This window comes from Myxocyprinus asiaticus, chromosome 20 (genome assembly GCF_019703515.2).
Source record: "Myxocyprinus asiaticus isolate MX2 ecotype Aquarium Trade chromosome 20, UBuf_Myxa_2, whole genome shotgun sequence".
In the NCBI taxonomy this organism is placed as follows: Eukaryota; Metazoa; Chordata; class Actinopteri; order Cypriniformes; family Catostomidae; genus Myxocyprinus; species Myxocyprinus asiaticus.
This window is the reverse complement of record NC_059363.1, coordinates 36,114,970-36,140,813: the sequence shown is the minus strand read 5'-3', so window position 1 is coordinate 36,140,813 and position 25,844 is coordinate 36,114,970. Positions and strand designations below refer to the sequence as shown.

The 25,844-nt window shown below is 36.5% G+C and overlaps 1 protein-coding gene across 8 annotated transcripts in view; it reads left to right on the top strand.

The window, feature by feature from the left end:
• Positions 1-25,844, top strand: part of LOC127411226 (SPARC-related modular calcium-binding protein 1-like) — a 147,404-nt gene that overhangs the window by 37,864 nt on the left and 83,696 nt on the right. For 7 of the 8 annotated variants that reach the window (XM_051646634.1, XM_051646633.1, XM_051646635.1 and 4 more), the window contains exons 2-4: positions 7,437-7,602; positions 18,418-18,501; positions 24,542-24,654. In XM_051646634.1, the coding sequence (XP_051502594.1) occupies positions 7,437-7,602; positions 18,418-18,501; positions 24,542-24,654 (363 nt within the window). The remainder of the gene's footprint in view (positions 1-7,436; positions 7,603-18,417; positions 18,502-24,541; positions 24,655-25,844) is intronic. The other variant, XM_051646641.1, reaches the window with a different exon arrangement.

Sequence of the window (25,844 nt, the reverse complement as noted above, 5' to 3'; positions counted from 1 at the left end):
AGAGGGAAATGCATTTCATGACCACTGAATAGTTTTGTTTTGTTTTTTTCAACACTCTTATTCAATATTTAACTTAGTTTATTAGTGACAGTATTGTGAGCAATAAACAAGACAATTTCATGTGATTTGATGGGAAGGTACAGTCACTCGCTGAGGTCTTTGGAGGTTTATTCAGTGGTTTAAAAGTTTATACAAAAATACATATCAAATATATAACTCGGCAAAAAAAGTAACATCCTCTCACTTTCAACTTCTTTTATTTTCTGCAGACTTAACATGTGTAAATATTTGTATGAACAAAAAAGATTCAACAATTAAGACATAAACTGAGCAAGTTTCACAGACATGTGACTAACAGAAATGGAATAATGTGTCCCTGAACAAAGTGTGTGTGTGGGGTGGGGGGGTCAAAATAAAAAGTAACAGTCTGTGTACTTCAGTGCATCTCCTCCTCAAGGACTACACCAGATTTGCCAGGTCTTGCTGTGAGATGTTACCCCATTCTTCCACCAAGGTACTGCAAGTTCCTGGAATTTCTGGGGGGAATGGCCCCAGCCTTCACCCTCCGATCCAAGAGGTCCCAGATGTGCTCAATGGGATTGAGATCTGGGCTCTTCGCTGGCCATGACAGAACGCTGACATTCCTGCCTTGCAGAAAATCACGCACAGAACGAGCAGTATGGCTGGTGGCATTATCATGCTGGAGGGTCATGTCAGTATGAGCCTGCAGGAAGGGTACCAGATGAGAGAGGAGGATGTCTTCCCTGTAACGCACAGCGTTGAGATTGCCTGCAATGACAACAAGCTCAGTCGGATGATGTTGTGACACACCGCCCCAGACCATGACGGATCCTCCACCTCCAAATCGATCCCGCTACAGAGTACAAGCCTCGGTGTAACGCTCATTCCTTCAACGATAAACGCGAGTCCGACCATCACTCCTGGTGAGACAAAACTGTGACTCATCAGTGAAGAGCACCTTTTGCCAGTTCTGTCTGGTCCAGCAAAGGTGGGTTTGTGCCCATAGGTGACATTGTTGCCGGTGATGTCTGGTAAGGACCTGCCTTACAACAGGCCTACAAGCCCTCAGTCCAGCCTCTCTCAGCCTATTGCGGACAGTCTGAGTACTGATGGAGTGATTGTGCATTCCTGGTGTAACTCGGGCAGTTGTTGTTGCCATCCTGTACCTGTCCCGCAGGTGTGATACTCGGATGTACCAATCATGTGCCGGTGTTGTTACATGTGGTCTGCCACTGCGAGGACGATCAGCTGTCCTTCCTGTCTCCCTGTAGCGCTGTCTTAGGCTTCTCATAGTATGGACATTGCAATTTATTGCCCTGGCCACATCTGCAGTCCTCATGCCTCCATGCAACATGCCTAAGTCACGTTGACACAGATGAGTAGGGACCCTGGGCATCTTTCTTTTGGTGTTTTTCAGAGTCAGTAGAAAGGTCTCTTTAGTGTCCTAAGTTTTTATAACTGTGACCTTAATTGCCTACTGTCTGTAAGCTGTTAGTGTCTTAACGACTGTTCCACAGGTGCATGTTCATTAATTGTTTATGGTTCATTGAACAAGCATAGAAAACATTGTTTAAACCCTTTACAATAAAGATCTGTATAGTTATTTGGATTTTTACAAAGTTATCTTTAAAATACAGTGTCCTGAAAAAGGGACGTTTCTTTTTTTGCTGAGTTATATATATATATATATATATATATATATATATATATATAAAACACATTTCTTTTATTTCTTATGGGATTCATATTCAACTGTAGGTTATAACAGAATGGCACAATCATAAAACAAAACATGGCAACAAAGAAAAAAATGAAATGACCCCTGTTCAAAAGTCTGCATACCCTTAGTTGTTAATACTGTGTATTGCCCCCTTTAGCATCAATGACAGTGTGCAGTCTTTTGTAATAGTTGTCTATGAGGCCCCAAATTCTTGCAGGTGGTATAGCTGCCCATTCGTCTTGGCAAAATGCCTCCAGGTCATGCAAAGTCTTTGGTCGTCTTGCATGAACCGCAAGTTTGAGATCTCCCCAGAGTGGCTTGATGATATTAAGGTCAGGAGACTGCGATGGCCACTCCAGAACCTTCACCTTTTTCTGCTGTAACCACTGGAGGGTCAACTTGGCCTTGTGCTTAGGGTCATTGTCGTTCTGGAAAGTCCAAGAGCGTCCCATGCGCAGCTTTCGTGCAGAAGAATGCAAATTGTCTGCCAGTATTTTCTGATAACATGCTGCATTCATCTTGCCATCAATTAGAGCTCAGGCACCCCCAAAACATCAGTGAGCCACCACCATGCTTCACAGTGGGGATGGTATTCTTTTCACTATAGGCCTTGTTGACCCCTCTCCAAACATAGCGCTTATGGTTGTGACCATAAACCTCTATTTTGGTCTTGTCACTCCAAATTACAGTGTGCCAGAAGCTGTGAGGCATGTCAAGTTGTTGTCGGGCATATTGTAACCGGGCTTTTATGTAGCATTGGCAGCTTGACCATGCAGCTCATTTTTGTTCAAGTGTCATCGTATTGTGCTCCTTGAAACAACCACACTGTCTTTTTCCAGAGCAGCCTGTATTTCTCCTGAGGTTACTTGTGGGTTTTTCTTTGTATCCTGAACAATTCTGCTGGCAGTTGCGGCTGAAATCTTCCTTGGTCTACCTGACCTTGGCTTGGTATTAAGAGATCCCAGAATTTTCTACTTCTTAATAAATGATTGAACAGTTCTGACTGGCATTTTCAAGGCTTTGGATATCTTTTTATATCCTTTTCCATCTTTATAAAGTTCCATTACCTTGTTACGCAGGTCTTTTGACAGTTCTTTTCTGCTCCCCATGGCTCAGCCTGCTCATTGCATCTATGTGAGAGCTAACAAACTCACTGACTATTTATAACTATGTTATAATAAATGGCTTCATATGATCACTATCCTTAAATAAAAGACCAGTCATATAGTCATATTTTCAAAATCAATGCCAAAATTTCACAATTTCTGCCAGAGTATGCAAACTTTTGAGCACAACTGTATATATACATACACTGGTGGCCAAAAGTTTGGAATAATATACAGATTTTGCTGTTTCGGAAGGAAATTGGTACTTTAATTCACCAAAGTGGCATTCAACTGATCACAAAGTATAGTCAGGACATTACTGATATAAAAAACAGCACCATCACTATTTGAAGTCATTTTTGATCAAGTCTAGACAGGCCCCATTTCCAGCAGCCATCACTCCAACACCTGATCCTTGAGTTATCATGCTAAATTGCTAATTTGGTACTAGAAAATCACTTGCCATTATATCAAACACAGCTGAAAGCTATTTGGTTCGTTAAATGAAGCTTAACATTGTCTTTGAGTTTGTTTTTGATTTGCCACAGTATGCAATAGACCGGCATGTATAATAAAATAGCAAAAAAGAAACCGCTTTCTCTTGAAACTCGTCAGTTAAATATTGTTTTGAGGAATGAAGGCTATACAATGCAGTGAAGATTTCATACAAAGGTGCACACTACAGTCTTCAAAGATAAAGGACAACTGGCTCTAACAAGGACAGAAAGAGATGTGGATGGCCCAGATACAACTAAACAAGAGGATAAGTACATCAGAGTCTCTAGTTGTCCTCAGCTGACAGCTTCATTGAATTCTACCCACTCAACACCAGTTTCATGTACATCAGTAAAGAGAAGACTCAGGGGTGCAGGCCTTATGCGAAGAATTGCAAAGAAAAATCCACTTTTGAAACAAAAAGAAAAGGTTAGAGTGGGCAAAGAAACACAGACATTGGACAACAGATAATTGGAAAAAAGTGTTATGGATCTTTAGCCCATTGAGCTTTTGTGGGATCAGCTAGACTGTAAGGTGCGTGAGAAGTGCCCGACAAGACAGCCACATCTATGGCAAGTGCTACAGGAAGCATGGGGTGAAATGTTTCCTGAGTATCTGGACAAACTGATAGCTAGAATGACAAGGATCTGCAAAGCTGTCATTGCTGCACGTGAAGGTTTCTTTTGATGAGAAATCTTTGAAGTAGTTTAAGAAGTTCTGAAAACAATTTTCAAATAGTAATAGTAATTTTTCATTTTATTAATGTCCTGACTATACTTTGTGATCAGCTGAATGTCACTTTGGTGAATAAAAGTACCAATTTCTTTCCATAAGGGCAAAATATGTACATTATTCCAAACATTTGGCTGCGCTTGTGCGCGTGCGTGCGTGCGTGTGTTCTACTTTACACTTTTTAAAGTACTAGCATTTACACATATCATTGGCAGGACATCAACTTTGAACATGAACCTTTGTAAAATCTAACTGAAGCATCAATTAGTTTACTTGTTTCAAAGTTGTATTGATTGTAGTTCAGACTGATTCAAACAGACCTCAAGTAATTCATACACTATAGTTATTACACTTAAAATGAGCCAGATTATTTAAGAAGTAGCCTATGGCCATGTCATTACTCTCAGAGGAAAAAGTCTCAGCTGGTCTGTCATCAGACATTAAGACTGAGTCAGACCCTGTCTACTGTATTAGTGACATCACTTGGTTCCATCTGACCAGTAGCTTAATCGCTTAACTCAAGAGATTCAGTCTTGAGTCTCAATCTTTTATTTGGTGTATGCGTGTGCATGTGAGAGAGAGAGAGAGAAAGAGAAAGAGAGTGAGTGTGCGAGTTGAGGAATGGTCAGCTCTGTTCATTCAGGTTGGCCAGGATTAAATGGAAAATAAGCCCTGAGTTTCTGGCTTAAGCTACCTTGTTTCCAGCAGAGATTTTCCAGTTGTGTGTACCTGCTGTGCAGTGAGACCACTGCTTTGTCAGACCACTGCAAGCCAGCAGTGTGCTAAACTGGATTGCCAGTATACTTCTACGCTGACCCCTGTGAAACATTTAACTGGCTTCTCTTTCTCTCTAGAGACTCTCACTTCTCAAAATTTTCCCGATTGAAATCTTGGAAATTGAGCATGATACACAGTATGTCAGTGACATTATAACAGTGAATACGATTCCAGAAAATGTACAGTATTTGGAATATAATTCCAATGTGGGGTAGAAGAAGAAAATAAAAATTGTTGTCTTTTGGCTGGTATATAAGCTTTAATTTTCTTAAAGGCTACATGGAATCAAACTGACCCTTTCACTTTTTTAAAACACATTCCTGGTCTTATCAGTGCATGCTATTCCAAAGAAAAAATACTCACTAAAGGACTTATGCAAATCAGATAATGGCACAATCACAAATAAAATGGCTTTGAACGCAATTTGTACAGAGCAATTCCTGATCTTGCAGGTCAGTTCGGACTCTGAGTATTAGATTGGGAATGATGTAGCATACTGCAATATAGCAAAATTTACTGGGACTGTACAATATGATCACACAGCAACTCAACATGTTGCTATACCGAATGTTCTGGTACTCTGACATCAACCCTATTCTGCCAAGTTACTGACAAGTGCCATCTCCTATCATACATCTATGCACCAATTCAAATGTGCTTTGCCTGTGGTGCAACGTTGTGTCAGAAGCCTTAAAAACATGGTTTCTGGTCCCACGGAAACCAGGAAGTAACCACATTCACGTAATCAATGACAAGTGTGATTCTGAGGACAGATAGGTTTAGGGTTGGTTGGTCAAGTGATAACAGGAAAATGCATTCCTATCGACTGTATTACAACATTTAAAACAACTTGCTTTACTCGCTTTGGAAATATTACCTGGAAACTGAAGCTCGTACATGCCTGTATATTCAACAACACTTCCAGCTTCGGCTACTTAGGGCAATTTACATGGGTAATAACAACAGGCAAGATTTTTGTGAAAAAAGCCCAATCCATAATAAGTCTAATTTACATAGAAAGGATGTGTGTTTGCCCTGAAAAGAACAATAATTTCATAAAGGAATAGTTCACCCAAAAATTAAGATTCTCTCATCATTTACTCACCCCCATGCCATACTAGATTTGAGACTTTCTTTCTTCTGCAGAACACAAATAGGCCTATTTTGGCCCTGTAATCCATACAATGCCAGTGAATGGTGACCAAAACTTTGAAGCTCAAAAAAGCACATAAATGCAGCATAAAGTAATCCATGTCTTCTGAGTCGATTGTGAATGAAGACAAACCAAAATATAGCTCTTTTCTCTATAAATCTTGACATCAGCAGTCTCCTTGGTGATGATATCAAGCCATCAAGCACTCTGTGCATGCATCAAGCACTAGGAAGTGTAATCGAGCTTGAAATCAAGATTGTGCTTAGCGACTGCAATGGCAAGATGAACAGTGAAAAAGGAGTTACAGTATATTTTGGTATATATTCTCATGCGAAAATGACTAGATCGCTTCAGAAGACAGGGATTAAATTGCTGGAGTCTTATGGATTACTTTTATGCTGCCTTTATGTACATTTTGGAGCTTCAAAGTTTTGGTCATCATTCACTTGCATTGTAAGAGCTGAGATATTTTTTCAAAAAATCTTAATTTGTGTTCTGCAGAAGAAATAAAGTCATACACATCTGGGATGGCATGAGGGTGAGTAAATGATGAGATAATTTTCAATTTTGGGTGGGATTTCAGGTGGTTCGTCAATAAGATGCAGTTGTTTTTTCTTCCGAGCCAATCATTTTTAATGGATGAAATCAATTAAATTTTTTTTATCTACCTATTTCACTAGGAAATACTTAACATTAACAAAGTAGGCCTAAAATGTGCTGTTAATGGCTTTTCGTGCTGGTTTTAAGCAAATATATTAACATATGGACTTGCATTTCTATACAAGTCTGTCTGACATGAATAGGTTATCCTCTCTTTTCTTTCCTTTTAATTAGTTCTGCTGTCTTTGTTGTGATACCACTTAATATATCTCCAGTATGGCTGTATGAAATTTGACCTCAGCTATTTTTAGACAAAATCATTCATTGGAATGGCAATTGCACCAACGGAAGCAAATCGATTTTCCGGCCACCAAAACCTGTGAAACTCATTGAGCTGTTTTAAAGCTCTGCAGCTCTGTTTAATTTATTACGTAGTCATTATAGGTCTAGTCAGTGTCTTCATTGCTTTGTGGCTTATTTGTCTCACATAGCCAGACTTTTGACTGATGGCATAAATTCTGGACCATATTGTGGCTTGTTCTGGCCAAGATCCTCCCACTTAGACAGGAAGACTTGTTTGATTGACATGTAAAGTGGCCAACCTTTGTGTAGGGGCAGATTTTAAATTAAGCAGAATCACATGGGCAAAAGTGCTGTTGTTCTGAATATCAGCAAGACTGATTCGGCCATAGGCATGATGCTGCAAAACTATTGCTTTTATACAACAATTCTAAAAACAAGTAAATAATATCTAGTTATTTTGTTTTCAGAGAAAAAAAATGCCATATTAGTAAGTAAAATACATCATTCATGTATGTACATTTGTGTGCAGTGGCTTATAGGGGACATAGAGAGTCACTGTGCCATCGTTTGCTCCAAGACTCGTGGCAAGCCTGTGTGTGGTTCGGACGGCCTCAGTTATGATACCAGCTGTGACCTCCAGAGGGCGAAATGCAAGGACCGCACTCTCACCCTTGCCCACAGGGGCCAATGCAGAGGTTAGTACATAAGCCACTTGCGATCAGTTCTATTGAAATGCATGTGAACATTGTATAATGTATAACAACAGCTTCTATTTGATGGCAGACACTCCCAAGTCATCAAATACTGTTGCTTGTGCAAGAACTCAGTGTGTCACTATGTAGATGTCAAAATTGCCAGATTGAATGCATAGAATTAAATGCGTAATCAATATATAACACTGTTTTCTTTATAAATAAACATAAAATTACAAGACTAGACACATTTTAGCTAGCAATTTGAGAAACTAACTTCATGATCATAAAGATATAGATACCCTTAGCATCAGTCTATTGACTCCAAAGGTTTCTGTTGAAAGCAATGGGCTCTCAGGGGTGCTATCATTTTGTCACATAACAAAAGCGTATTATACCTACATATATTGTGTGTGTGTGTGTGTGTGTGTATATATAATATATATATATATTGTTGGGGTGATCAAGAGACAGACACGCTTGGTGTGGCGTCAAGCATTGTGTCAAGGCATTTTTTGGAAATAATAATAAAAATTAAATGTATTGAAAGGATAGCCCCTTGGGATGTAACATGTCATTTTCGAGGGGGTCCTAAAGACACAAGATACAAAATTATAAAACACATACAAACAAAACAGCATTACATAACATACACTACAAATACACAAATACAGACATCTTGCTCGCCCTCCCCCACCCACACCCACAGACCTCAGCTGTTGTACAAGAAACTTAGTTACAAAGACCCAGCTAAGACATCAGTTACATCAGCATAAAGATGAATTGAAGCAGTTTAAGCAGTTCATCTTCAGGTTATTTGTGATACAAATAAACATAATTAAATAAATAATGAAATAAAAAATGACACAAAAATTAAAACATAAACAGGTCGTTTTAAGATGGAAAAACAAAGATGTCCTGAAGCAATGAAAAGAGGTAATAGATCTCAAAAAAAGAGGTAGATTATTCCAATCAGAAGGAGCTTTGTATTTAAATGACCAGCGACGACTTTGAACATTCTAGGAACAAAGAAAAAGGGATATTGCATATGTCTGAGTGGATATGAAGATCTACATGGGGCCAAAATCTGTTTCAAGTAGGAAGGACAAGTAAAATAAACACATTTGAAAAGGAACTGAACCCAGTGAAAGTGCCTTCTAGATTTAGGTTGCAGCCAATTGAGCGACTCATACATGAAACAATGGTGAGTTCTATATGGACACCTCAAAACAAATCTACATAGGCCCCTTAATGTTGTATATAATTCTCTAAGTGTCAGAGGTGTTTTGATAAACAGTGTCAGCATAATCAATAATAGGTAGTATCAACTGAGAAATTATTCTTTTTCTAACATGGAATGTAAAACAATTAATTGAACGATAGAGTGTACTCAGACAACCATATGTTCTTTTTATAATAAAATCAATATGAGGCTTAAAAGGAACGTTCTGGGTTGATCCAGAGTCCAAGATATTTGAACGAATCAACTTTATCAAGAGGTGAACCATCATCAAAAATAATATGCAAATCAAGGGGATATGAGAGACTATGTCACGAACTAAACACCATACAGCAGGACTTCTTTTTCAATATAAGTTTGTTGTTTTGAATCCAGTTTTGGAGTTAAATTCGGACTGTAAATAGTTCTGAATTTGTAATATATAAGAATTAGAGGTGTAAATAACAGTCTCATCAGCATAAAGATGAACAGAACAATTTGAACATATTTGAGGTAGGTCATTAATAAAAATAGAAAAAAGAAGTGGTCCAAAGGTGGAACCTTGTGGAACACCATTTTCAACAATTAAATAGTCAGACTGAGAACCCTGAAAGGCAACACACTGACGTCTGTTATGAAGACAGGCATTAAACCAGAGGAGAGCATTTGAGTTAAACCAATAGAATAGAGCTTATCAAGGAGGAGGGAGCGATCAACCATATCAAAAGCCTTGGAAAGATCAATAAAAATTGCACCTGTGTGTTGGCCTTTGTCAAAGGATGAAAACTGTCACATATTCCCTGTTTTTGTGATGACTTTTATGATGAAATTCTTGTTTAGTTCCTGTTTCCTGTTAGTTTGTAGTCCTTTTGTAGTTTCATTTTATGATTGGTTTTCCCCTGATTGTTTTCCCCAGGTGTTCCTCGTTTCCTTGTTTGCCCATGTATATTTAAGCCCTTGTTTCCCCTGGTTTCTTTGTCAGTCTTTACATGTTTTGTCATGTTCTGTGCTTGGGTTCCCCATGTTTTTGTTTCATTCTATTCTGAGTTACTTGGTTTATTTTTGGTTTCCATTAAAAGCTGCATTTAGATCCTCATTCCACATCTGCCTCGTTACAAAAACACCTGCAGTGGTAGTGGAAAAGTTAGGTCTAAAACCAGACTTAAATGGGGATCAAATATTGAACAAATTGATGTATTGTGATAATTAATTAAAGATAAGTTTCTCAAAGATGTTTGCAATTGTACAGATAATAGAAATTGGACGATAATTATTCACATCGGATGGGACTCCACCTTTGAAAAGAGGGGTAACTCTGTCACATTTCCATATGAGGGGAATTGAACAATTAGATAAAGACAAGTTAAATCTGCAAGGGGATACATTATTACATTAGCAGCAAGTTTAACAAATTTAGCTTCCAAACCATCAGGACCAGCGCTGTTACTTGCTTTTAACTCACATATAGCATGAAAAACATCAGTAGGCAAGATTTTACTAAAAGAAAATGAGCCATTAGAGGTAATAAAATTTGAGAAGCCAAAAGTACTATAGGAATTAAAGTGTTGGGAACCGCAGATAGAAGAAAAGTGCTGATTAAAAGCATGGGAAATATACTTTCATCATTAATTTTATCTGGTTTATGAAGCTTTTGTTAGTTTTATTAAACATATGATTCAGTTGATTCCAAAACTGTCTAGGGTTATAAAAATCCTGAGAAAAGCTATCTTTATAATAATTGGATTTTGCATTCTTTGTTTTAGTCTTACATAAATTCTTCAGATGTCTATAGTTTTCCCAGTTAGCAGAATCTTTAGACAAACGATATTTGGCCCAGGCTTTATCCCTTTGTTTGAAAAGGTTAAAAAGATATGAGCTGATCCAGGGTAAATGTCTACCATTAACTCGAATTGTTTTCATGGGTGCATATTTATCAATTATGCTAGTAACTTCAGAATAAAAAAAATTCCATGCATCATCAACAAAAGGAATTAGCTGAAATCTATCCCAGTTGATATCAATTAAGTCTTGAATAAAACAATCTACATTCATATTTTTACACTGTCTCAGTCTAATATATTTAGGAGGAGAACCTGGAGTTTTAATTTTCCAGACACAAAATATAACAGAGTGATCGCTTAAACAATCAGACATAACACCAGATTTAGTTATCGTTTCAGGATTTGTGATAAGTATCCAATCCAACAAAGATGAAGTCCGATGATCCAATCTAGTAGGTTCATTAATTAACTGAGTAAGGTTTACACTACAAAATACATTTCTATCATCGGTAGAGGAATGATCAAGCCAGTTACTGTTGAAGTCACCCAGGATAATCATTTCATTATGCTTTTCAAGAGAATTAATAGTTGGCAAAATACACTTTGTGGAATCAGTCGGAACAGAAGGGGGCCTATAAATGTTACCAATAGTAAAATTTTTGTTAACATGAAGAGTAACATTAATAAAAAGACATTCAAAATTAACAGGCTCTATAATAGGAATGACACACTCAGAAACAAGATTTTCAGAAACAAATGTGGCCACCCCACCTCCTCTAGAAGCCCTATCAGCTCTATACAGAACAAAATCATCAATTTCAATTTCATCATCAGAGATTTTTCTATGCAGCCATGTTTCGGAAATAGTAATAATATTGGGTTTATAAAGAATAACCCATGCTCTGAGGAAATCAATTTTTGAAACAAGGCTCCTAATATTAAGATGAATAACCTTTAAACCTTTAGCTGATTCAACTGTGCCTAGAGAAGTAATAAAACCACAGGTCAAAAAACTGAGTTAAGAGAAAGGAGGTAATAGGGGTGAGGAGCAAGAGCAACAGGCTGAACAAACAGACAAACACCACACATATACACTCTCTCTCTCACACACACTCACACACACACACATACACACACACACACACACACACACACACACGCAAAGTGAAAACATAAAAGAGGTGAGTGACAGATTAACAAGAATAGAGTTTACAGCCACAGGTTCAGACTGCTACAGACTGCCTATTGTAGACATAAAGAGAGGGCCTTGCCTTTATAATGAAAATTATATTCGAATGAACATAAGAATATACATGGCCTCATAAGTAAAAACAAAATTGAATAATGCAATTAGCAAAGGGAACAGGGCCATTACATTACATCAAGAAATGAAAGTTAACATTCAGTATTCCATGATTTTACAACAGTGATCATCTAATGACAATACGACATTGCATCATTACGACGGATTTGACTAACACTGATGCCACAATTTACGGCAAACCTTGACTCGCACACCATGGCATTATAAGGTAGTAGGCTAACCAAAAGAAAGTTTGCAGTAAAGTTATTGTTTGCAAATAACAGAACAAAATAAACTGAAGTTGCTGGAATCGTATAGTCAATGATCCAAAAACAGGAACTAAATAGCATCATTCAAACAAACAAAAGTAGGAGGTTAGCAACTTGCAGGATAATCTACTCACAACACTATCCTGGGGAGGAGAAGGAAATGTCTTGGAAAAAAGTCTCAGCTTCCTCAGGACAGTGGAACAGTTTTGGCTTTCCCTCCACCATCACTCTCAGTGAACAAGAATACAGCGGAGAGTATTTGATGTCCACGGCACGGAGATTCTTTTTGACAGCATCAAACTGCCAAAGTTTCTTGACCAGACCAGCACTGAAGTCAGGATAAATATGGACTCGAGTGCCCATATAGGTGAGCTCGTTTCTCTCCCTGGCCAGACGTAAAATACTCACTTTGTCCTGGCAATGTAAGAACTTGACCAGGATGGGTCTAGGAGCAGACCTAGAGCTAGAGCTGCAGGTGGAAGAGCGATGAGCCCTTTCTGTAACCGGCACAGTAGGAAAATTCTCCTTGCCAAGAAGTAGCGGAATCAGCTGGTTCAAGAAGGCGATAATGTCTCTTCCTTCAGTTTGTTCAGAAACATTAATAAAATGAAGATTAGGTGTCCAGCTTCTGTTCTCAGCATCATCAACTTTATCCTTCAGGTAGGCATTTTCTTTTTCAAGTGTTTGCACACGTTTTGTCAGGACCTCATTGTTATCTTCATTAGAACTCACCCTGTGTTCGAGCTCCGAGATATGCTCACACAGTGAAGATAAAGATCCCTAAATGTTGTTAAGACCAGTTTGAATGGTCACAATTTTTGAATCAAGATGAGCTGTCATTTCCACTTTGATCAGATTGTAGGGAATCCTCAGCCTGATCCATGGCAAGGAGCAAACAATTATTATCTGCACGAGGAAAAATACTCAGCTGAAGAGATCAGCAGCAGGAGAAAGAACAAACTTAAATACTTAGGAGTAGATTTAGATAAGTCAATAAAAAAAGTTATAGCAGGCCCAAATTAGGAAAGCAGAGTCCTGCAGCAGATGCTCAAGCAATCGCGTCCATTTTATAAACACAGTATGTGTATCTACATTTCAAATGGGTCTACTTTTCTCAATTCGTACCTCAAATTTTATTCAGATGTAATTTTTTTTCTTTTTTCTTTAAGGATACAGCCTACATCATGACCCTTCTCTTCAGTCATTTGTTTGTCAGCAATAACGCAGTCATTTGCTGACTTACATTTAAGGGATATTGTTGTTCTCGGCAGATACCTTTAACAAATAATTAAACAGGTAGTTAAAAGGATAGTTCCACCTCATGTCGTATGATTCAAGCCCATATGATTTTCTCTTTTCTGTGTAACTTAATAGAGCACAACAGTTTGAAAACAAATTGATTTTCAATTATAAATTATAAACCTTTAATGACAGACCAACCATGAGCTCGGAGGTTGTTCATTGATGGTATATGCCTTTGTTGAAACCATCAGTCTGTGTTGTTTCATATTCATTGTTTAAAAATCATGTTTATTAGCAGAGTTCCTGGTGAACAACTACACTACCCATGGTCCAGTAAAGAAAGATCCACCAATCAGAACCGTGGCCTATAAAGCCCACCAAAAAAGTCCAGCAGCAACAACCCACTTTCATGACGCACTATGAATGTCTCAAGTCTCCCTACACCCTAAAACTACATAGACTGAACTATATTGGGGCGGCTGTGGCTCAGGTGGTAGAGCAGGTTGGCCACTAATTGCAGGGTTAACGGTTCAGTTCCCAGCCCACATGACTCCACATGCCGAAGTGTACTTGGGCAAGACACTGAACCCCAAGTTGCTCCCAATGGCAGGCTAGCACCTTGCATGGCAGCTCTGCCGTCATTGGTGTGTGAGTATGTGTGTGATTGAGTGAATGAGTCACAGTGTAAAGCGCTTTGGAACCACTAAGGTTAAAAAAGGCGCTATATACATGCAGACTATTAGATATTTGTATATATTGGTATATTTTGCAGTAAACTTAAAATATATTGTTTCAATACTTATAATCAACAACCAAAAATAAATAGTTTTATATACTGTATGTTTATTGTTTTTTATTATTTTATGCCATTTGCAATACTTCATGGCATTGTAGTTTGTGCCCTTGTGAAATACGGTAAGTACACAGTCTTGTACCTTTGACTTTTTGTCAGATTTTTTATTAAATTTTTTGCTTCAGATCAAATTTTGTAATGCTGCTATTCACTTCAGAGCTGGCTGGTTTGGTTCATTGCTTAAAACTCTTTTATGAAGGATTTTGTGAAAAAATAATGGGAAAAATACTTCCGGAACCCAAACTGCTGAAAAAGTGGGCCAGCACTGCACACTTTATTGGGGATGTTATGCAGAATGTTAGTCTTAGTTACTATTCACTTTCAGTGCATCTCTTTTTTTCATGAAATAAGTGAATTCCAAGACTAATAAGACTGTCTTCCTTTTGAGTTCCACAGAAGAAAGTCATAGGTTTGCAAAGACGTGATGGTGAGTAGGTGATGACAGAATTTTCGTTTTGGGTGAACTGCCCCTTTAAAGGAATATTTCGGGTTCAGTGCAAGTTAAGCTCAATCGACAGCATATGTGGCATAATATTGATTACCACATAAATTAATTGACTTGTCCCTCCTTTTCTTAAAAATAAAAAAATGATAACGTGAGACTGTTTTTGTTCACAACATATGCTTATTTAAAAAATAAATAAATAAACTTGGGGTTTTATATTATACGGAAGGGCTCTTCAACTACTTTCTTGCAGGGGCCAGATTGTCTAGATGAAAACTAAAATTGTTTGACAAACTAAACTGTTTTTACACATTTACAAATGTATTGTAACTAACATGTTAACATGAAAAACAAAACTGTTAATAATATGCATTTATTTATATTAAAATATTATGTAATTACATTAAAAGAGGTATTTAATTAACATTTTTGTCTGGCTGTAAATTCCTTCTTAAGATCTGCCTGAAGAACAAACATGACCTCACACCATCAACTAACAAAAAGGTTTTGATTAACTTTGAAAAAATAAAAAATAAAATAAAAATAAAATGTAGGTTTATTGTTTATGAAAACTGAGGAAGATCATTTAGATCTGCTAAAGTCTGTATCTTTGACAATATCAACACACATAAGAGAACAATGGCAATCTAATTTAGAATAGTCTTTTTACACAAAATAATGTAGCCTAAAAAAAAAAAAAAAAGAGTATTATGTCTGTTTTTTTTCTTCCTTTTTCTTATTTATCCTCCCATTCAATGAGGGCAAAATAAGACTTGTACACATGAATTTGCACACAGGAGCCAGATACTTGTGCAGATAATAAATAATCATAAGAAATGGTGAACAAACTGATTTGATGATGTTCAGGATTGTAAACGGTGACACATCTGTATGGAGAACTAAACACTGGCAGGAATTATGCCTAGGCAGGTTCAGTGACACTTCACGTAATCTTTTACAAGCATTACAGAAAAGAATAAAAAGCAAATTTTCCTGTGTATTTTCTTTGAAGCTTCAGTTTTCATCATTGATTTATCTTTTGTGAAAAAAAAAGGTTGTGAATGTGAGCTTACATCACCTCTGCAACAGCTTTGAAATTATTTTTCCGTCTGTAGTTTTGACTGCATCCAGCAGCTTAATAATTTGCATAAATATATTTGAATGAATAAGACATGATAAAATGCGCTTAAAAGTTGCTGGTTCATGTATTGGAGGAGATAGTAATTGAACTATGTACAGATGAGCTTAAACACACGCACTTCCCATGGAACTGGACAATGGATTGCTTGATGACCGCCGATGCTGTTGTTGCACATGTCGAGTGTTGTTAAACTCACCTCTGAGTTTTGTGCAGCGACTGCTACGGTGTTTACCGCCACGATTTTATCGAAATCATTTGCAAGCTCAGATAAGTGATTGGCTGGCCTCATCGAAACGCAGACTGACATTAAATAAAAATATTACATTGTACCGGGAGACTCTTGAAAAATGGTGGTACGCACCACTGGTCGCAAGACATATTGACAGAAACAATATGTGTATTAACATGATTTTAGTTTGAAAAAAATATTACTAACCCTTTCTGTGTAAAGTTATGGCCAATTTACAACTTCGTTGCCATGGCGATGTAATGTCAGCAAACCCTAAAACCTTAAAATGACAATTTAAATGACTTTACAGCTCAAATAATGCATGAATTTAACAGAAGAATTGATGTAAGTGCTTCTATAAACTTTTAAGCTTCAAATTTCTGCCGTTAAACCGTCCAAAAATTGGCCACATTCACTTCCATTTTAAGTGCAACACTGTAACCTCTCTCTCTCTCTCTCTCTCTCTCTCTCTCTCTCTCTCTCTCTATACATATATATTTTTTTTTTTTATTTATTAATTTTTTTTTTAAAGAAAAGGAGTGATGAGTCTAAATAATTTTTTTGTTGTTCTCAACATTATCCAACAAATGCTGTTGATTGAGCTTAACTTGTATTGAACCTGGAATATTCCTTTAAGAGTTCAAGCCAATGCTCACCAATTGAACCTTTTCATACTTACTGGTCATGCGTCTGTAATTTTAAATTCGCTCAGTTACTCATAGTCTTTTGAAGCACCAGATATGTTTATTTTACGCACATACATGCAACTCATCACCAAAGTACCACAATAAAAAGTTTACAGCTGTTATGCGTACAGTCAACACATCAAAAGCAATCTTCCTCCGATGCATGCTGCCATTGTTTACATAAGTAGTGGTTGTCATTCGCCACACAAACAGCTACTCAGAGTATTTTCAAGCACATAATATGTTTATTTTATTTAACAAACAGCCTAATTGTCACAAAAGTACCACGAAAACAGTTCACAGCTTGTATATGCACAGCCATCACATCTAAATGCGATCTTCCCATGCATGCAGCCACATGTGATTATTAGGTGCAAATGCGGTTTTCATTCACACAAACAGCAACTCAAACAGTCTTTTCAGGCATATATAATATGTTTGTTTTCTGAAACAGACAACCAAAGTATCACAAATCACCACGAAAACAGTTTAAAACTCGTATACCCACAGTGAACATATTCTGAGCGTAATTATCATGCAGTCACACCTGTTTACATTAGCGTTTGTCACACACACACACACACACACACACACACATGTTGGTGCAGCTATCATTATGAGGACTCCATAGACATAATGATTTATATACTGTACGAACTATAGATTCTATCCCCTAACCCTACCCCTAAACCTAACTTTCACAAAAAAACTTTTGTGCATTTTAACATTTTCAATAAAACATCGTTTAGTATGTTGTTTTTTTCTTTGTTGTTTTTGTTTTTTTAAGCAATTTGAATTATGGGGACACTAGAAATGTCCTCATAAACCACATTTATAGTATAATACCCTTGTAATTACCAGTTTGTAACCTAAAAAAAAGTCCTCGTAAACCACTTAAACCTGCTAAAAATGCAGACTAATGAATCTGTAGTAACAGAGGAAAGTAGTATTGCAGAGCAATACTTCAACTAAAAGCAGTATTGCCATGGCCATTATGCTTTATTAACGTTAAATACATGTTAACGCATGGAATTAATTAAAGTTTAGCGCGTTCATTTTTCTTAATTATGATTAATACATTTAATGCTAATAAAACATAAACTAGCATAAACACAGGTTTAATTTTGACAACTCAAAATTACATATTATTTTATAAGTGGAGAGGTGACAGTAAATGATAGAGCTAGATTCAAACTCAGGTCTCCCACACGTCCCAGCATGCAACGTGTCAGAGCACATGTCCTACCCAACCAGGTTACATCTACGATATATTATTTATATCAGTCCCTCCAGGATTTTGTGATCTTTTGATCGCAAGAATTCTTGTAAATTCAACCAATCTCCGCATTATTTGCGGTGGCTTGCAATTTAGTATAATTTACGCAAATTTTCACAAAAGACGTAAATCTTAGGGAATCCCATTGCTTCATGTTTGACAGCGGCAAAGCAAATGCTTGAAAATCTTGAAGCTGTCGCAACATATCAAAATGCACAGCTGTATATATATTGTAAGTATAGAATTATAGAATAATTATAGTGTAGAATTGTGTATGGACTTTAATTAAACCTAATGTGCTGGACTGTTCATTGAGTATTTGTTAAAAATGTGTTGTTCTGTATTTATTTATTTATTTAATATCACAATTTCAGGTAAAAACTGGGTAAGGATAGATCAACCTCCCATTCTCCCTGCACCTACACATTCATCAGAGGACAAAGAAATGGAATTGAAAGGTATGAGCTATGGTGACACAGCAGGGGGAAAAAACATACACACACAAGACACAATGCCCTACTAAAACAGGGCTTTGCACCCAGTGAAAATGTGTAGTTTGGCTTCATCTCAATTCACACTTTTACTATTTACCAGATGTACTGTTTGTACTTTGCTGGTGATGGAAAAGTACACTTTTGAGCATACAGTACTGCAGAACATTAGGACATACAACTTCATCATAAGTCTAGATACTAGCTGCTTGTCATGTGCTGTTTGCATCTTCACGTAAAACTTAAGCGTTTCCACACATACAGCCTTTACTGTAAATTTAATGTAACATTTTAGTGTTCAGAAGTTTTGTGTGAACAGGACCTTTTGTTAAAATGCTGGAAAATCAGCTCCGGCAATTTGCCAGCTTAAGAAGTTGTAAGTTCCTTATAGATGCTATGTGTAAACAAAGCCATGAGATCACATGCCAGTTTGAGTATGTATAAGGTTAGGATGATCTTTGCACCGTCAAAGAGTTTGAGCCAGTCACACAGTTCTGAAGGAGCTTAGTTGTAAGTCTGTGATGCAAGAGTCGACATTTTTAATTATTTACGGTGTAGAAAGAAAATGTACAGGTATGTCATCAATATTGATTGATGCTGAAACGAAAAAGCTTTTCTCTGTCCAAGTGGATGACATACGATATGGCAATATGGATTAGAGCCCGACTGATATGGCATTTTTGAGACCGATACCGGTTTTAGAGGGGGAAAATTCACCAATTACCGATATGGTGGCCGATATAGTTAATTTTTGAGCAGGAATGAAAACAGACCTTTTCTATGTGGATTGTTCACCGATTTTGCACCGATATGACTATGCAAAGGTACTCAAAAGGCTTCTTTCTTAAACAAATATTTTTAGCAAAGAATATTTGACATTATTATTATACATTGTCAACAAATTCTAGAAATGAACACTGAGAAAATAAAGAATAAATAAAAATACAATACATAGCTTTAAAAAAAATCAGTACTGTATGTTCAGTATCAGTCAGTTGCTGACTATTAAAATAAAGAATAAATTCAAATACAATAAATAGCTAAATAAACATCAGTATTACTGTTTAATATAGGTCAATTGCTGACCATTAAAATAAAGAATAAATACAAATACAATAAATAGATAAATAAACATCAGTACTGTTTAGTATGTCAATTGCTGACCGTTTAAATAAAGAATAAATAAAACTACAATAAATAGCTAAATAAACATCAGTACTGTTTAGTATCAGTCAAATGCTGACCATTAAAATAAAGAATAAATAAAAATACAATACATAGCTAAATACAAATCAGGACTGTATGTTTAGTATCAGTCAGTTGCTGACCATTAAAATAAAGAATAAATAAAAATACAATAAATAGCTAAATAACCATCAGTACTGTTTAGTATCAGTCAAATGCTGACTATTTTAATACTGCCATGAATTAGGGGCAGGTTGTAAAACAATTTTTTTTTTACAGTTGCCAAGTCAAGTGCTGTTACACCGTATTCTGCTATACAAGTTCATATAAATACATTTTATAAATGACATGACTGGAATTGTTCGGTTAAAGGGGGTACCAAACTGTGAATCCTGAACAAAATAGTTTGGTGAATACATGTTTACACATTAACTTACACTCAGCTAACAAGCAATGAAAGTAGCTACGTGGTTAGCTAGTTAGCTAAAAGCTCACTGTCATGGAGAATAAAAATGGACCAGCATTGCGTCTCACCAACTAGGTAACAACGTTGCGTGAAATCAACACTCAGCAGACATAATCCACCACCACACTGTTGTCTGCTGAGCTGCAAAAAGATGCTCTGATGTTTACCTTTCAATCTGCTACATTACTTACTGCACTGACAATCTATAGCTGGCTAACACAGAAAACAGATAAACATGAGTGTCATGGTTGTCAGGGACAGGGTTAACATTATATTAGTTATATTGAAAAGGGAAAATGATGGGGTCACTGTTTATTAACTTTCCAGTATGTATTTCACAAACAAGTTAGCAACTTACCGAGAAGACACCGCTTAACACCGCACCGCTTAACTCCACCCTATCTGTAGAGCCACCGTCAGTTCAGAGTCAGCTCTGTAAACAGTGGAGTCGGAGCATGCTCTGCTGGACAAACTACATTATGACACCAATTCTAAAGCATTGTTTTCTGCATTATATGTTCTGAAAAAAGTTTTCATATCTGTGCATATCGGTAAACATATACGCCGATACCGATATATCGTGAATGGCTAATATTGGCCAATAATATCGGTCGGGCACTAATATGGATAAAAGATGCTGAACGTATAAGTAAAAATGTGGTACATTTACCAGAAAAGGTAATCCAGCTATTTTATTCCAATTTAACAGATTTCATGTCTGCAAGTGGTTATTAGCATCTAGCTAAATTGTTTAACCCTTATGTTTGGGTATCGGGTATCCCTTATCTGAATGGTACAAGACTTTGTGACTATTCCTCCACTAGCTATCAAAATACACAAAATCTGGACTTGATTCGATAAGTCTAAGTGGTCATGAAAAAAAAGGAAAAAAGTGACACTTGTGGTGTTTTGGGTCAAAATTGATTCGCCATAGGAAATGAATGGGAAATACAAAAATACAGTGATTCATTTTATTTTTTATTTGACGAATAATAATCAATAAATCAGACAAAATGCAGAACACAACCACACATAAATGAAAGGTTGAGTCTATGCAACATCCACAATGCAGATAACACACACAACCACACACACATACAGGTTTGTTTGATTATATTAGTAATCTCTCATTGACTTCCTTTGATTTCATATCAGACTAAGTGTATTTTCTATTTCCAAACTCTACCCCTAAACCTAAACATCACACAAACATGTGCACATCACTAGATTTGAAGATCAACATCATCTGACCCATTTATGAGTTTTTTTGTTTTTGTTTGTTTGTTTTTTTGTTGTTTTTTTACTTATAAGGACATTTGGCCCACACAAGTGTAGACAAACCTGTCTATATATACCAAAAATACCACACAGGTCGAAGTCTGAGTCTGACCCCTTTTTGACTAAATTTATGCTGGAATTTTGATGTTTGTTGTTTAAAATGTTCAAAATAATTATTAGCATATTGGAGCATCATTGCCAAATATGACACTTCAACACAAGTGGTTTAGAAAAATACCCAACTTTTATGGCTTATCTCAAATCAGTGCAGCAGAACACATCTGTCTGTGTGAATGTGTCAACCTACAGAGGATATACAGTCCCCAGAGCATTAGAGAAAACTACCAAGGAAACGTGTATGCCCACTGGTATGCGTATAAGTTTTTGCAGACCATGTTCATACACTGCTTGGAATGCCAAACCCTCAACTGAAAGACAGATTGACTGGCCAGAATTCAAGGTCAGACCTCATCATCAATTTCTTAGACTGGATTGTTTCAAACAGTCAGTTAAAGATGTTTTTTGTCATAACTGTTTTTAGGAAAAACAGCTAGAAAATCAGTGTCCACTAACAAACTTTCCATAGATATATCAGCCTGCTTAAAGCTAAATAGAACCTTTGGTTAAATTGCAGCTTAAAGTTTAAATGCATATAAGAACACAATAAAATGATTAATAATGAATGGATGGCTTTGAATAAACCAAATAAAATCTTTTTTCTTTGTCACATTACAACCTGGAGGTCAAATTAAAATATTTTTCTGGCATGGTGCACCATGTGAAAGCTACACACGTTTGCTCCGGAGAACTGCCCTTAGAAAAGCAATTTTACTGATTTTTCACCCATCAGAAAGCATGATCTACATTTGTTAGTTAGTAAACCTACATTTATAACATGTTGTAAAGAATTGCTTAAATGTGTTATTAACTAGAACATTGTGCATTGGAATGGATACAGTGGATATGGACACAATGAATGCAGCCACTAGATCATATGTAGATCATAAGTATCTGCATTTTTAGTATTTATTCAGCAATTAATTAAAATGTAATTTAAAATAGACAAGCTGGAATCCATTACATTACATTCTGTCTTGCATCCGTTAGTTTTTAGTATTCAGACATCAGCAACGTATTTGATTAATTTGTTTCTATTGTTGCACAGTGTTGAGGGATAAAAATGTATGCTTCGTGTTTGGTTGTTCCATATATGTCAATATGATTTACTTCTGTGATGTCGGGGGCTGACTGCAGCCCACCTGTCTCTCCCATCCAATCGGTCATAGTCTTCACAGACATAGCAGGTGTTTCTCATTTCTTGCATTATAGATGCCTTTGAGAGCATCTGCTCATAGGCATGCCCCGGACAGATTTGTAGTTTGTATAGTATGCATGCTATGTATAGTTGTGTCCAAAAGTCTGAGACCATGAGTGAAAATGCCTCTATTTTGCATTATGATTTAAAGGTGCACTTAGTATTTATTTATTTATTTATTATTATTATATTTTTTTTATGTCATCTTGGACTTACACTGACACCTAGGGGCATGAATGCAGCATCATTTAAACAACGTTTTCAGTTACCGATGCCATTGTAGAAATTCACAATTCACAGTCAGTCATGATTCATTTAATCCATGAGTTAAAGTGTCCAATAACAGGGCAGCTACTAAGATTAAGCAAGTGGTATTCAGCTGTTCATGTGATCTAACATGGCTGCTTCCGTGAGTGGACCATTTTCATGTAGAATAAAACTTTTTTAATTATGCTATTGATATAATTGATCTTTATTATCAGCATAACAATTTGAGTGAAAAGTTTTTACATCAATTTAAGAATTTCTTAGTATTTGGCAAGTCTCCCTTTTTCTTTAACGACAGCATGCATTCGAGTTGACAGGCATTTTTCATGTTTCAATGTAAACAAGGAAATCAAACCTTTTGAACGAAGAAGTTAAAATAGTCAATGTCACAGATTTGTTTATTTGATAAGTGACTTAGAAATAATGCAGAATCTTAAATATTTTATTTTCACCTCATGCCGTAACTGTTCTTTTATATTTTTCCTCAAAATACTTCGTTTATATTTAGGTTTAAATTTGAATCACATATTTTAATGTGGTCTCAGACTCTTTTGACCCCACAGTATCTGCCCAAATGCACATGCATTTAATAATATAAATGCAATTTTGAGCATTTTTAGGACTGAGCTATGAATTGTTTAAACGTTAAAAGTCCAACTCTGTGGTCCAACTTATAAGTGTTGTTTATTTGTCCAAAATGACTAAATACTCTGTTATTCATCCAGAATGACCAAGGGCTTATATGTTGGAACATGGCATGTTTTCAGTCAACCTTGCCATTTCTAAACGTCATAATTTCCTTCTTAAGAGGCAGTTTAAAAAAAAAACTTCATGATGCATTTCATACCGCATGTGATGAAGTCTGTTTTATGAGATGGCTTTTCCAATAACGTACAAATCTGATCTTCAAACATGCTCCATTTATTGTGCTGCTGTCCTAGGTGTATTGTTGATCTAACATGATATTCTTATGATTACATTCACATATATTTATTCAGCAGATGTGCTTTTTTCCAAGCGGCTTTCATTTTAAGGTGCCATAGGTGCATCCCTGAAATGAGGCCTGTTACAAAACGTTACAAAAACATAACTGTATGCTGTCTCCTAAAAAATAAATTTTGACCAAATTTAAGGCAGCATCACATGTATCTTATGCAGTAATGGCAATTCAAAAGTGACACTTTTACCAAATATGTATGTGTGATATGTATTTTGTTTTACTTATTAGAGTATTGTAGCACTGTCTGACTCTGTTGGAATCTGTTTTGAGTTGAGTCTTCTGTGCGGGCAGCTATTTTTTGGGCCGTGGAGTTGCTGCCTATGTAGAGCATTCCAACTCAGTTATTTATGAGGTTCCATCTTGGTTGGGATGCAGCCTCTAAAGGTTGCTGCCTATGTAGTTAGCTGACTGGGTTTTGGAACAGAGCCTGTGTGGTCCCCTTGGTCCCTAACTGAATACCAGATAGCAATTAGGTGTTTTTGTATCTGTATTTCAGAAGCAGGCCAGTCAAAGTGTCAGACGGAGAGGAGCCAGGCCTTGGAGCAGGCGAAGAGGCCACAGGAATCCATTTTCATCCCAGAATGCAATGATGATGGAACATTTGCCCAGGTCTGTCAGAGTTCTGCACTGCTGCACTTTATGTGTTGTATGTGACATCAGTGAATCCTAAATGAAACCTACATATCACAGTTGGGTGGACAAATTAGCCATCCAAGATATTCCCCAGACTTGATCTGTATCCACAAAAGCATCACACTTCCCTGTTTCACGTCAATATGGTCACATAGGGACTTCGAAAGGAAGCTGTACATTAAATTGAATTTATAGACTTCCAACCGTTCATTTCACCTGTGCTATACTTTGTTAAACAGCGATCATCCCGTCCACCTAAGCTTTTAGCGCATCATCATTTATGAGAGTCATTTATCAATTTGAATAACTGTATTCACCAATGGTCATCCAGGAGATACGAAAATGGTTACAGGAGGGTCATTGCTGTTATGCAGGACCTCTTAAATTTAAACTTTATTATTTATAACTTGATTATTTACAATGACATGGACATTAACAAGAAGCATATCAGTGTGGACATGAAGACAAAGTTAGGATAGAGAATTGAAATTTTTATATTAGGGTGTCAGGTTATTTTTGGTATTGTTTTACCATCTTTGAAAATTTGTATAATATCATTGCAGTGTGTGCAATTTTTTGAAACAGGATGGAATGTTTTCGAGACACAAACCAACAAAATTCCACAAAACATCACAGAATTCATAAAATTCATTGGTACTGAAATATTTGAAATCAAAATTTTAGAGGTTGTGGCTTTTAGTCTATGGATATTTGCTTTTTAGCCATCCAAGCAATCTATAAGTGTATTTTTAAACCTTTTAGCAGATATACGCATTTTGAATTTACAGTCTTGCTCTTCTAGGAAATGGACAAAGTACTGATGGTGCATCTTGCACTAGACATATTTTCTGTCTATCAAATGCTCTCTAGAATGAGAATATCCCTCCCTCTCCAAGTGCCAAGTTCATGGTTCATGAATGTAACAAATCTAAAGCCTTTTGTCTATTCAAAAACAAAGAGACAAGCCATTTGATATGCCCTACTCAACTTCACGTTTCAATAGGAAATACACAGGCTGATCTCATGAAAATTATGTGATCGTGGCAACATTGTTTGAAAAATGAAATCATGTGGTTCGTTACACGTTTTGCTGCAGTTTTGAGGTAAAATGACAACTAAGTGGCGCTAAAAACAAGTTAAATGTTCTCCCAAAAAGATGACGTTTT